Source organism: Cryptomeria japonica, chromosome 10 (assembly GCF_030272615.1).
Source record: "Cryptomeria japonica chromosome 10, Sugi_1.0, whole genome shotgun sequence".
Lineage (NCBI taxonomy): Eukaryota > Viridiplantae > Streptophyta > Pinopsida > Cupressales > Cupressaceae > Cryptomeria > Cryptomeria japonica.
Window position 1 is genome coordinate 183,682,228 of NC_081414.1, and position 14,429 is coordinate 183,696,656.

Genomic DNA, 14,429 nt, shown 5'->3' on the forward strand with positions numbered 1-14,429 from the left:
CAAATAATTGCACGTGGTTTACTTTCTGAAGGAGGTTTCTGTGAAACTCATCCTACTTAAGATTGAAGCTAATTCTTGGTTCAATTCATTTTTGATATGGCTTCTATTTCTCTTAATTGTATTATTGGATGGTTTTATATATTTTTATTTATTTGGGTAAATGCTTTTGACCCAGAGATGAACTGGTGAGGTCACAAATGGGGGACCTCATTTCCAATTAGAATATTGAACAATAACACCTCAGCGGGGTTTGAACCTTGATGGCAAGAACAACAACACCACAACTTAACCATCACACCATGCCTATGTTGGCGGATGGTTTTAAATTTTAATCAACTTATCTGTTCCTGTACTTTTTGTGTAATGATAGCAGTCAATAATGAGGATGAAAAGGGAGACTAATGAACTTGACAATTGTTTATTTGATTTTAATGTGTGAGTAGTTACTTCATGCTTTTCTTTTGTATGTGGATTGAGTGTAGCATGTGTAAATTCATATCTGTCTGTAATTTCATATCATTTTACAGCTTGCATCTTTATACTCCAGTCTGTTAGTGATACTGCACATTGATATGATCTGATTTGAATTTTTTCTTGTACAGGTCTTGGATGCAAGGGACCCTCATGGCACACGGTGTCATCATCTTGAAAAACATTTAAAAGAAAATTGCAAGCATAAGCATCTTATTCTTTTGTTAAACAAGGTATATTTGAGATTATTTTTCCTTTGATTGCTAATGACATTGTAAAAATGCTTTCAGGAGCTCATTCACAAGGCATTTTTATGAATTTTTGGACCATTCTTATGTTGCTTTATTCCTTTTTTTTAGTGTGACCTTATCCCTGCATGGGCCACGAGAGGGTGGTTACGTGTACTCTCAAAGGAACACCCTACTCTTGCCTTCCATGCAAGCATCACGAACTCATTTGGCAAGGTATTTTCTTTCTGAAAGAGAAATTAGATGTACTGGAATGTACTGTTCAATAAGCTCATTATGATGATTGCAATAATTATCTTCATTTTGGTGTTTATCAGTTCTGGGCACTGCATTGGATTTCTTTGTTCATGTTGGATGGTTTACATTTTTATTCTTGGACAGGGTTCACTTCTTTCACTTCTTCGACAGTTTTCTCGGATGAAGACTGATAAGCAGGCAATATCTGTGGGCTTTATTGGGTATCCTAATGTTGGCAAATCATCTGTAATCAATACTCTTCGAACCAAAAATGTAATATTTTATTTCTTTAGCCTTTTTTTATTTACTACAGAACTCTTGTACTTGCAGAGCTCTATATTATCATTTGAATAGAATATTATCTTTGTTGGTCCATGTTCATTGATTTTATGATGGAGGTCCCTCTTAAAAAAATCAGTTTGGTTTTTTTGACGGAGGTTCTATTCATCTAAAGACAATTTAAATTTTTTAATTGATTATTGATTTTTTTTAAGTATGATTTATAAAACACCATAGAATCATCCATTATATATAGAAAATTGTGGCATCAATCCCACAAGGAGATGTCACTGTACTGGCGCATTTTCCTTTCTTTATGATTTTGCTAGGACTACAAATTAAGTGGTTTTGCCATTTCTAAAGATAAGAAAATGTTTATGTAAAGCATGCGATTTCTTTTGAGATGCATCTTATCCACTGACTAGTGTCATCAAAGTGGTGGATAGGTTTATGGGGTATGGCATAGTTAAAAAACTTGGACCCAGCACAAACTTGGCAGGACAGAAATTTTGTGTGTGTATAAGTAAATTGAAATTTAGAAAACATAAAAATTAGAACACAATGTAGCGTTAGATAGCAGTAATAGTAGAAACTTTGGCATGCTTTTATTTTTATTTTTAATTTATCCAAATTTTAATAGAATATGTTTATTCAAGCCAGAAGACTGCATGATTGATGTGGAACGAACTCTCCTGGTTTTGTTTCTTATATCTATCTGTGATACTGGAGATTCATCTCCTGGTTTCACTTGTTGAATGTTTTGGATGATATCCTATTTGAAAGCTCAGCTTATATGGTCAATAGTATTATAGTTCAAGATACCATTGTTCTAATTTTGAAATTTACTATTGTTAATCTGAACTCAATTTGACAGGTATGCAAAGTAGCACCTATACCAGGAGAGACAAAAGTATGGCAGTACATCACTCTTACAAAACGCATTTTCTTAATAGACTGTCCTGGGGTTGTCTACCATAACCATGATTCTGATACAGATATTGTGCTCAAGGGAGTGGTATAATATACACCCTAAATCCAGATATATTCTTTTATGCTTTACTAATATTCTTCTTTTCTCAGTTTCAAGGTTGTGTTGATCTCTTTGTATATTGCATCAATATCTATCATGAATTGAAAGCTTGTAAAACATGTATATGCAGTGGTTTTTCAGATTTTTTTATTATGTTATTAGTTAACATTCCCTTGGAGCTTAATTAATGACTGCATTTCTCTAGTTATTTACATTTCAGGAAATTTTTTTTGTTTGAACTATTGCAAAAATGTTTTCATGTTAAATTAAATATATAGTAATCCAGAATCCCTAATCAGGCCACCTACTTTGGAAGGGGCTTATTATTATTTTTGTCTTGAGATTGCAGGTCTGAAGAAACTTTTTTGATGATTCCTCTACCCTTAGGTTGTTAGCCTTGTTCATGGATAAAGTACTTAACTTTTTGAACTTAATGTGACTCAAAGAATTAATTACAGAATGAGACAAGTGTTGTGCACACAATTCTATAAAGTGAGTTCTAGTATTATTGCATATGAAGTCACTTTCTAATAAGCTTATCAGATAACAATGAATTTTATATAAACTCCTGGTATAGCCATTGTGTTATATACATTTACAACTTTCAATGCTATATTGTGCCTACCATTTTAATTATGATTTCATGGTCATCCAAGTGATCATCATATAGAAACTTTGGGATCATCACATTGTGAGCATTGACACCATCAGTTGGCTCCTACCCCATATGCTTCCATTATGTATTCTGTCTTAGTTGTGTTTGATGTTTTGCTCAACTCTTTCATTTTATTTCTTTGAGTATATGCCCAAAGTGTTTTTGCATCTTTATCCTGATTGTTGGTATTTGAGTTGTTTTAATTTTTAGCTTAACTGTGATGTCCTAGACTAGTTGCATACAGAATATAATCCAGAAAGACTCAAACAGAAGACATTCTTTCAACACATACAATCATTGGAAACTACATCATTAGTCTGATACGACTCATTGGGTGCTCCTAGCATACAGATTAATTTCCTATGAAGCTCCTGAACAGTCTACAGCATGCAAACTGAACTCACTGGTAGTCCTTAACATGCTACACCACCGTTCTGTCACCTTGATCTGCACAAATCTGCAGTTGCCTTGCTCCCCAGATTGTCACCTGATTCCCAGAGGGTTTTTGTCACCAAGATAATAGCTGAACTGCTGGAGGTTTTCATACGAAGTGCTAAGATGCTGTAGCAATCGCTTTTCAATCAGTTTGCAATCACTTCCTGAATTGGTGGCAGTTAACTGATAAGCAATTTCCTCATTCATGCGCAGCTAACTAGCAAATCAGTCTTGCAAATAATGGCAGTTAACTAGCAAATTAACTGGGCAGTCTACTGACATTTGTGAGACGAACTTAGTGCCTCATTCCACTTTTCAAGTTTTCTAACTAAGTCCTAACTAAATGTCCCAGCTTCTGCTCAACTGGAAGACATAAAGACACAGCCACCCCCCAACTGAAGACTCAGCTGCCTTATTTTAAAACATTCCTTGTTGAAAACTCAATTCGAACTGCCAACAGAACAATTTATTCAGTGCTGCAGATAAAAGGGGACATTACAACATTATTTTGCACTATTCCACCCTCTGTGTTCTCCTTGGCATCTACTATACATATAAGTCATATGTTGAGTTGGTGCTGCTTGTTGGTGATTTTGATCCTGCATATAATACTAAAGCCAAATTGGTAATTTTTTGTGAACTAGATTATCTTGGATTGTTGTATTGCTGTCCTCAACACTGACAACTTAAGGCTGTTATTAACTTTGTATTACTTGAGTTGAGGCTGTTATTAACCTTGGATTGCTTGAGTTGAGAATTCCTGTAAATTGTTGCCCAGTACATCTGTGAGATCTTATTGTTTTGAGGTTGGAATATTATATCGAGTTGAGTTGTGAAACCATGTGGTATGCTCAGAGTGTTTCTGGAACACTTGGTTCATTTACAATGAAACAATGAGTGTGAGGTGAAGAAATTATACAAGTCATGATTGGATTGACATGACGCATATGTGATGAACCCTTGCTGGTTCAATTCTTCAATATGCTGTAATTTATTATTCTTTTTGTGTTTTTGATTATTAGAGATGGTCTTTCAGAAATAGACAGAAGTTGTAGAAGGGGTTTCTTTATTTTTCAAAACATATTGAAAGAATACATGAAATTAATCAGCTGAACAATAAATTGGAGAATTAAGAAGCATACCCGTAGGTCCTTAGCCAATTTATTGAATTAAAAAGATTCAATCAGCAACATACAAAGTTCTGGTTTTTTATTTTGGAAAGTGGAAACAATTTAGAATTGCTCTTATTAAGAAACTAGACGCGCTAGACGCGCAAATAGCATGAAAGATGGCGCCAAGATGAGCAAATTGTGAGTCTTGGAAAGGAGACACCCAAACTCACAAGGAACAACAATAACAAAGAATTAAACCCTATCACTGATTTGCCTGCAATAATCACCAATTTGACTTCTGAATGAAGCCAACCACAATTGCAACAATTTAACTGATCTTTCACAGTCTCACCGTTACCATGCACTAAAGAATGGACGTTCTCCAATGAAGAATCCAGTCTGAAACCCTCAAGCTCCAAAACCCAGAGAGAAAAGAGATATCAAGTTTTCAACAATAATGAATTTGATTTCTCAAAAGGGGCGGCTTTTTGCAAAACCCATGATTTGCCATTTAGGGTTGCTTTTAGGGTTGTAAAAAATTAATAAGTTTTAAAACACTTTTCAATATGGGCGCCCAACTATAGAGCAAATTAAAAAGTCACTTAAATAAATTTAAGTAAAATATTTTATTAAAAAGTCAATGTGAATTTATAATAAACGTCATTAATTAAATATAACTTGTAATCCACTGAAAAATTAATATCTCTCTCAATATGACTCCAAGAAGCTGGAGATAAAGCTCACAAAACCCATGTGACTAGGGCCTGTCTAAAAATAGCCAACTTCCCATCTATAAATAGCCAAAATGCTATAAATAGCAAATCCCTCAATCAGAGTTAGAAACTGCTCAAATGAAGCCTGAATTGAACCCAACACTGAACTGAAGAACATCATCCTCCATCCAATGTCTCCGTGACCTTTTGTCCATACCCTGTTAGCCTACGAGAGTCCAAGAAATAAGCTAACCCATCAACTCTCAAGTCCTGACTAGGATGGGGACATCACAATCCGCCCTCCCTGAATTTACTTGGCCTCAAGCAAACTCAATGCTGGATGTTGTAAAATGTTATCACTCTCCCAAGTAGCATCCTCTATCAGCAAATCCTTCCATTTAATAAAAAATTCCCTGATGACACTTCTCCGCAAATGACACTCTCTGAACTCCAGAATGGCCTTAGGTACTAGCACTAACTTCCCCTCATCATCCAGAGGTGGTAAAATTGCAGAAGGAACTATATGTTTTCCCAATGCCTTCTCAAGGCGTGACACATGGAACACATTATGAACCTTACTATCTACCGGTAAATCTAACTCATAAGCCACTTGGCCAACTCGCCTGGTAATTGTGAAAGGACCATAATAACGTGGCTTGAGTTTCTCTGAGCCCTTCTTCCTAAGAGAGGACTATCTATAGGCCTGTAGCATCAGATACACCATATCCCCAATCTCAAAAGATCACTCAACCCTCCTTTGATGAGCATATTACTTTTGTTGATTCTGAGCCTTATGAATATTATCACGAAGTGCTCTCATAATATCCTGATTCTCCTGTAACAGATTCCCAACACTCAATACTCTGCAATTGCTCATCAATAAATCCAGAAAACTAGGAGCATCATATCCATACAAAGCTCTGAAAGGTGTCATTTGAATAGTCATATGGTGAGTGGAATTATAACAATACTCGTACAAATGTAACCACTTCACCCAAGCCTTCTGCTGCCTTGAAATGTAGTTCCGCAAGTATCCTTCCGCCAATTTGTTGACAATCTCTGTTTGTCCATTAGTCTGGGGGTGGTAACTGGTACTCGGAGTGAGCTTTGTCCCACAAAGTCTGAATAACTCCTGCCAGAAGTGACCCATGAACTTGCTGTCCCTATTACTGTCAATACATCGAGGTAAACCATGCAATCTGAATACCTCACGAAAGAAAAGATCAGCCACTTGTGCAGTTGAATAAGTAGTCGTGATCGGGAAGAAATGTGCATACTTAGTCAACCGATCAACTACCACATAAATGCTGTCTCTCCCTTGAGCTTTCGGCAAGCCCGTAATAAAGTCCATAGACACACATTCCCACTTCCTGTCAGGAATAGGAAGTGGCTGAAGTAACCCTGCAGGAAAGCTGTGCTCCTGCTTGTTCTTTTGACAGACAAAACACTCTCTGACATACTAAAGAACATCAGACTTGAGACCCTTCCAAGAGAATCTCTCCCGTACCTACCTATAGGTCTTAAAGTAACCGGGATGTCCAGCCATAGGTGAATCATGGAAAGTCCTCAATGCTACGCGCTTCACCTCAGAACCTGGGACTAGAAATATCCTCTCTTTGTAAATGATGAGGTCATTCACAAGAGACTACCTGCTGTCATGTACTGTCCCATCAATAATACTAGAGGTCCATGGATTCTTGCAATACTTTGCTATAATCAAGTGTTTCCAATCTTCAGAAACAGCTGCCATGGAGCTCAAATGGGGACGGTAAGATAAAGCATCAACAACAATGTTCCGAGTCCCTTTGACATAGGAGATGTCAAAATCATAAGAGTGTAACTTGCTGACCCACTTTTGTTGACGCTCATTTAGATCCCGCTGTCCAAGGAAATACTTCAAGCTATTATGATCAATTTTGACACACAACTTGCTGTCAACTAAATACTGCCTGAACTTAGCCATTGCACACATGATAGCCAACTTGTCCTTATCATAAATACTATAGCTCCTCTCAGGACCCCTAAGCTTCCTGCTCTCGAAAGCTATAGGATGACGATCCTGCATAATTACTGCACCAATACCCTCTCCACATGCATCACAATGAAGCTCAAAAGGTTTGGTAAAATCTGGTAAAGCAAGAACTGAGCATGTAGTCATCAATTGCTTGAACTTCTCAAAACACTCCTGTGCTAGAGGTCTCCAAACAAATGCACCCTTCTTTGTCAAATCAGTAAGTGGTGCGGCATGCCGTGAGAAACCACTAACAAACCGACGATAGAAGGCACATAAACCAACAAATCCCCTGAGCTGAGTCAAGGTCTCAGGCGTAGGCCAATCAACAGTGGCATGAACCTTATCCGGATCCATGCGAACTCCCTCTCTTCTGATTATGTGACCCAAATACAAAAGTTCTGCCATTCCTAATGCACACTTGGACTCTTTGGCGAAAAAGGACTCCCTATCAAGTATGCCTAAAACAGTATCCAAGTGAAGCAAGTGCTCCTCCCAAGTCCTACTATAAACCAAAATGTCATCAAAGAAAACCAGAACAAATTTCCTCAACTGAGGCTGGAAGACCTGTTGTGACCTTTTCACACATCGCCCCATTGCTAATGGGGACCCCCTCTTTTCCAGCTTCCTGCGTTGTTAGGTTAGGGTTTTGGCTGCTTAGTGGGCAATTTTGCGTTTCCCGTGCCTGAGTCTCGGAATTTTGATCATGCCTAGTGTCGTCTAGGGTTTTTGAAGTGCTAGGATCAAGTTGCAAAAAAATGATATTTTAATGATCCTAAGTTTTGCTAAGTGTTAGACCTATTGAACGTTAACGTGTTTTTAAACACGTGCATCAAGTGATTTTAAAGTGCCAAGGTATTCACAAACCTTTTGGAGTTGTTTTCTTGCTCCTAAGGTAATATTTAAGTTAGTTTCACACTTTATTCCAATATTTTCCTAACGTTTCACTCATATTTATGGAAAATTAGTATAAGTCCAGTCAAATTTAAAGTCTCTGAGTGATTTTGAGTGGTTAAAATGATAAAATCCTAAGGGAAATCCTTATTCCAAGGGTTAAAGGGTCAAAATCCATGCTAGAGGTGATTTTCCCCTCACATTCCAGACTACCCAACCCATTCCCCCACTCAAAATCCATACTACACATGGGTTTCCCCTGGAATCCATACTGGCCACTAATTTCCCCCACTGTTTATCCACACCTGGGTCGAATTTCCCCTGGAAGTGTTAAAATTTGGCTAAGTGTTAGGATTTATCTAGACTGCCATCGAATTTCCCCTTGGAGTGCGGACTGGAGTGCAAGGATAATTCCATGCCTGGGTCGATTTTCCACCAGGATTTTTGTGACAAGTGAGGATTTTTGTCCGGATTTTTATCCAAACAGAAATCGATTTTCCCTTGAGCATTTTTGTTCGGATTTTTATCTAGACACGGATTGATTTTCCACTGGGAACATTATGAAGAGTTTTGAGTCCGGATTTTCATCCAGACTGAGGTCGAATTTCCACCAGGGAGGTTTTTTTCCAAGTTAAGAGAGTTTTGAGTGTGGATTTTTGTCTAGACACCCATCGAATTTCCCCTAGGGGGGTGATTTTTGCAAAATGAGTGCATTTTTGTCTAGATTTTTGTCCAAACTCACATCGATTTTCCCCTGGGAGGGTTTTTATGTGCATTTTGATGAAATTGAGCATGGATTTTTGTCCAAGCATGGGTCGAATTTCCCCTATGTGGCAAATTTTGACACTTAAGTGATTTTTGAAGGGATTTCTCAAATTCCAACCTATATCGATTTTCCCTTGGAGGCTTTATTTTGGATTTAAATTGAAATATTTTAATAAAAAGCCCTATTTTGATTGCTTTTAAATAATTATTAAATGATTATTTAAAATTTGAAAGCAAATTTAATAACTTGCAATAATCATTAAATGTTTGAACCTTCTAGAAGCAAGTTAGGGTTTCACCAAGCAAGTATTTATACAAGTGTTTTTTTATCCCACATTGCTTGTGTGGTGAAAGTTGGAGGTGAAAGCAAGTATATGAGAGGAACTTAAGCATTATTTTATTATTATTTCTGCCAGGTGTCTCCATGAAAGCGATTTTTCTCCAAGTTGGGTGAATTTTTTAGCAAGGCGTTTTTGTGAAGTGTGGGATTGAGGATTTGTTTTCCTCCATTTTTTCCAGCTTGCTGATCTATTCCTCTTGGCTGCCATTAAAGACCAGTTTCAGATTTTCGATTTTGCTAAGTTTGGCGATTTTTTTCCAAATTTAGCAATTTTTGGTAAAAGTTGGCAAATTCATGATTGGAGACTTGGGCAATTTTTCCTCCACCATTTTTGCTGCTGTTCAGATCTTCATTGCTGTAGATTGCTACCATTAACAACAATTTTTAGAATTTTGAAAATTTTGATTTTTTACTAAGGAAGGCGATTTTTTGTGTTTGGGGTATCCAACCCCAACTTGGGCGATTTTTCCAGATTGCTGCCTACCTTTATTGTTGCAGATCAAGGCTGCCATTGACATCAATTTTCAGAATTACATTTTGGTGCTAGACTTGGGAAAATTTCGATTTTGCTTGGGAGGTGTTTTGGTGCCATATTTTGATGATTTTCATGCATGTTTGGTGGCTGTCATCACTTCCAGCCTGCTGATTCGCTTCAGATTTTGACCTCCATTAATGGCTGCCATTAATTTTCAGACTTAAGTTTTTATTGCCCAGCCAATTCCAACTTAAACATTTAGCATTCGGAGGTGTTTTATGGAGTTTTCTGTGCATTTTTTAGACCATTTTATCGCTGTTGCAGGTCTGAAACTCCATTATTAGGCGCTTGTCCTCAGCAATTTTCATTTCCAGCCACCTAACCAATTTTGGCGAATTTGCTTGGGCCTGTTTCCTTAGCAATTTTTCATTATTTTCAGGGATTTAAACCACTTTGCAAGGTGCTGGTAAGTCTGAAGTGTTCGATTTTCAGACTTGTCCTCAGAAAACTAAATTTTACCAGCCATACTTACATTCCAGAAAATGATTGTTTTCATCAATAAAGCTGATTTTTATCGATTTTATGCACATTTTGAAGATTACAACATGTTTTGAAAGTCTGAATTTTTAGGTTGTCTTCAGAATTTTGACCTCCATTGTTGATTGCGGAAGGTGTCTTCAGACATTCATTGTGTGAAAACACAACCTTTCACACCTTTTCCTTAGTCATCATCAATCCGGTATACTCCTTTGCATTCTTTGCTTGCATATTTTCTAAGCATAAGGAGGTATAAATGAATTTTATGGAAGACTTCCATGCCTTAATGTTGTCACACTCTGAACGTAATTGTTAAAATTTACCAAGTGTATGGATTATTTTCCTGACTCCATGCTCTAAATCAACTAAATCTTTAGAAAGTCAGGAATTTTATTTCAAGTATTTATTTTTATCCTAGGACTAACTTCCAGCTTTGTACAGGTGCGATGTCAAAATCAGGATAGAAGGAAAGGAAAGAGCTGCTGAAGATTGGATTTTATCCAGAGTTTAAGATTTCATCCAGATGGAAGGAGATCACTGATACCAACATGCATTTCTTGGACTTCGACCAGATGCAGAGTCGGATGTTCGGATCCAGAGATCAGGTTCCTTCTCCAGCATATGCGAATATTATGAAGAGTGACATTTTCCATGCCGCTGGGTTTCCACAATCCATACAGTGCAATGAGTTGATCCTGGAGTGTGCACGATGTTACGATCCGCTCACAAGAATAATTAAGAGTCCCAAGGGCGTTGTCATCGCCTACCTTGTTGAGGTGTTCGGAATTCCACACGAAACAGACATGAAGGATGTGACCAAGGAGGATTATGCAGATAGATACACGAAGATGGGTGTATGCAAGAGTTTAATTAATAAAGAGTGGATGATTTAACCTAGGAATCATCATTCCAAGGCTCCCAAGACACTTATGTGCATAGATTTTGAGGAATATAGTGATTTGATATTCCTACTCAACAGAGTGATAGGAATGCCGTAGGGAGCAATATTTCATGGATGGATGTTCTACTTCATCTAGGATTGTCTTAGAGGAACAGTAGTGAATTGGTCCAAGATCATAAGCGACAATCTGGATTTCCAGCTAAGGAATGTAGAGCGGTCCAAGTCATTCGCCATGACTTCCTACCTGGTGCACCTGCTTGCACGATTTGTTTCATACAGAGGATTAATATGCAAGGGTGAAGTCGGAAATGGGCAAGGACAATTTAAGAGTTATGAATGCTACCCCCAGCTAAGTATGCACAGAATTGAAGACTATAAGAGAGTGAATGATGCATTCACTATGTACATCACACGGATGTTGCAGGGCGGAATCCACAGAAGATTGTCCAAGGAGGCAACAGAGTTAATAGAAAAATATGGATCGTAGTATATACAGTTCCCCACTTTCACATACCCCAGGATTCATGGGTTTCAATCTGAACCCTACCGACAGAATGATATTGTTGGAAGTGGTAAGACAACTTTTAGAGTTTGATGTTATCCAGAGAGAGAAGCACAGGACAGGAATGACATTCCCTATTTCAGTTGGGAAGACGTCAGAGGTTTGCCAATCTGCCATTGCTGCCAGCATTGCAGGTGAGGAGATTGCATTCTACAGATTTGCTACCTACAAGAAAAGAGAAAGATTTGATCCAGACAAGAAGGTCGGAAGGATCAGAGGAGAGAAGTTCACTCATAAGATTGACATAGAAGATTATTGGGCTAACCTGATGGACGAGCAAGCAGTGAAGAGAAGAATGTGGTCCAGAATGTCAGTGGATTTCATGAGGAAGTGTGGACTTTTCCTCATCCCTGATCAGGTATTAGATGATAGAGATCACACACACCCACATTATGAGAATGAAATGAAGAAGGGAATCCTATTGCCAAATTGGTCAAAGTCGGAAGTGACTGACCTGAATATATTGATGAGAGAGGTCTTGAATTTCTCCCGCACATGGGTAGATATGCAAATGAACAGATTAGTTGACATGGGCGTTCCCTTCACTTATGAAAGGATGGAGCCAGAGGAGTCTACTTCCGAGGATGATCAGAGGACTGTCAGTGACGTCAGGATTCATGCAGACGAAGAGAGTCAAGCTCCTAAGAGAAGGAAGAACATGCCTGGAGAAGTCAAGGCCAGAGGGAAGAAGATTGAGGATGTGAAGAGAAACAGAAGATTATCATTCCTCCACTTATCATTCCTTAACCCCCTCCCAATGTCTCATCAATCGAAGTGATTGAAGTAACATTATAGAATAAGGAGACTCAGCAGTGTTCCAATACAGTGATACTACCAGAGAATATTCAGGAGTTCCATGCCACAGCAACATCTGCACCTCCTGATGAGAATAATGATCAGTCGGAATCCCCTACTGTCCTTTTAGAAGTTAGCTTGGGAAATGAAGTATATGATTGGACTAAGGATAATCCTGATGATAATGAGGATGTTATCTCGATATTGAAAGGACTGGATCGAGAAGTATGTCTTGATGATGTTATGGAAATGGCCGCTATCCCTGAATGGTTGAGGAGAAGCATGGAGAAAAGTAAACAAATGATAGAGGTACGGCATATTGACGATATTGATCACTACCTAGCTAGGAGTGCTAAGAAGAAGGAGCCCAAGAGAGTGGAGATTTTGTCGCACATTGCTAGAGATGAGACAGGAATGCGGATTGCGCAGATTGTTGTTCCTAGAACCGGCGTGACAGCGGACACTGCTACTCCCATGGATTTCCAGATCACTTCAGTTGCCCTTGGTCGTCCATCCCCAGGGCAAGAATTTCAGGAGATTGGTGACAACCTCCAAGCAATCAATGCAAAGTTAGACACAGCGATTGCGGAGAATGAAAGGTACAAAGAAGAAAATATTAGACTCAGAGAGTATATTGCAGGGAGAAGGCATGGAGACCCCACCCTTATTTCCCCTATTGCAGTTGACCATGGAATACATTCACACTGCGAGGTAGCAAGAGGTACACACTCAGAGGTGGAAAAGTGGATTGAAAGCACAAGGAAGTAGGCAGATGATTTCCTTACTCAGTTTGTCCAAGCATATGATAAGACAACAACGTTTGCATTCAGAATCCAGTATTTGGAGGGAGTTTGGGAAGAATTCTGGCCTATCCAAGACAAGACTATTCCATGCCTCCTAGCACTGAAGAAGGTTCCTAATTCCACCTTGGTCAGCGAGAACACTGTGCATAGTGGAGACATATACGATTTCCATGGCTGGTATTGTGCATTAGCCTTGAAGAAATCAGCTTATGAGAACGCCCAATCGAGTTGTATGGAGATGGAAGGATTAATTCAAGACATTCAGATGAAAATCCTTGCCTTGATTGAGGAATTATTGGGTGTTGATGTTAGTGATGCTAGTGGTTTACACTTAAGCCGAATTAAGAGACAAAATGAAATTTATGTATTTTTGCCAGTTGGACTCTTTGAAGAAGAGTCAGATAGATGACTTGGTCTCTTTGTTGATTCATGGTCATAATTCGCAGAAGCTCATGCCTGAATGGGAGAACACTTTGAATGCTTGCTCGGATTCATTGGATGTGATTGATTTACAGTAGGATACCTTGCCTAGCATTTCCATGGAGGAGTTAGATTCAGTATTGGCTAGATTCTTGGAGTATGCTAGGAGAGAGAGAGATGCAGGAAGGAATCTTCTAGAAGATTCCCTATATGATGACTAGGTATCTTTTCATTGGGCCATATGTTGGTGGCGCCATTTTTGATGTAACCCTAATTAGGGTAATTCTAGGGTTTTGTTGGCATGATCTCGGCCGTTGATCTTAGATCAATCTGGGCCATCCATTTTTGTAAGAGACTCTATATATGCCCCTTTGTCTCACATTTGTAAAGGAGAGTTTTTGTAGAATTGTTGGTATATGCTACAGCTATTTGAATCCTAATCATTGTTCAATTGTTGCTGGTTTTGCTCTTCAAATGTTGTATTTGCATTCATGGTTCTTAATGTTGATATTAATTAGGGAAGGGCGGATTCATATTGCCTTGGGCAACATTGGAATCCACCCAAATAAGGGCCGGCCCCTCTTCCCTCCAACGTGGCCCTATCCCCCACGCTATATCAAATAAACACTTAGCGTGCTATCCAATAGGGCCGACCCTATTAACAAGGCAGATACAAGGAAATAATTAAAAGTGAAAAGCCGACCTAGTTAAGGAGTTCGCTCCATATAAATAAAAGATCAAGATTC

General features: G+C 38.4%; 1 protein-coding gene across 1 annotated transcript in view; it reads left to right on the plus strand.

Annotated features, from left to right (window-relative positions):
• Positions 1-14,429, plus strand: part of LOC131073560 (nuclear/nucleolar GTPase 2) — a 71,854-nt gene that overhangs the window by 28,820 nt on the left and 28,605 nt on the right. The window contains exons 5-8 of the mRNA XM_058010016.2: positions 603-704; positions 831-935; positions 1,101-1,229; positions 2,110-2,250. Of these exons, the coding sequence (XP_057865999.1) occupies positions 603-704; positions 831-935; positions 1,101-1,229; positions 2,110-2,250 (477 nt within the window). The remainder of the gene's footprint in view (positions 1-602; positions 705-830; positions 936-1,100; positions 1,230-2,109; positions 2,251-14,429) is intronic.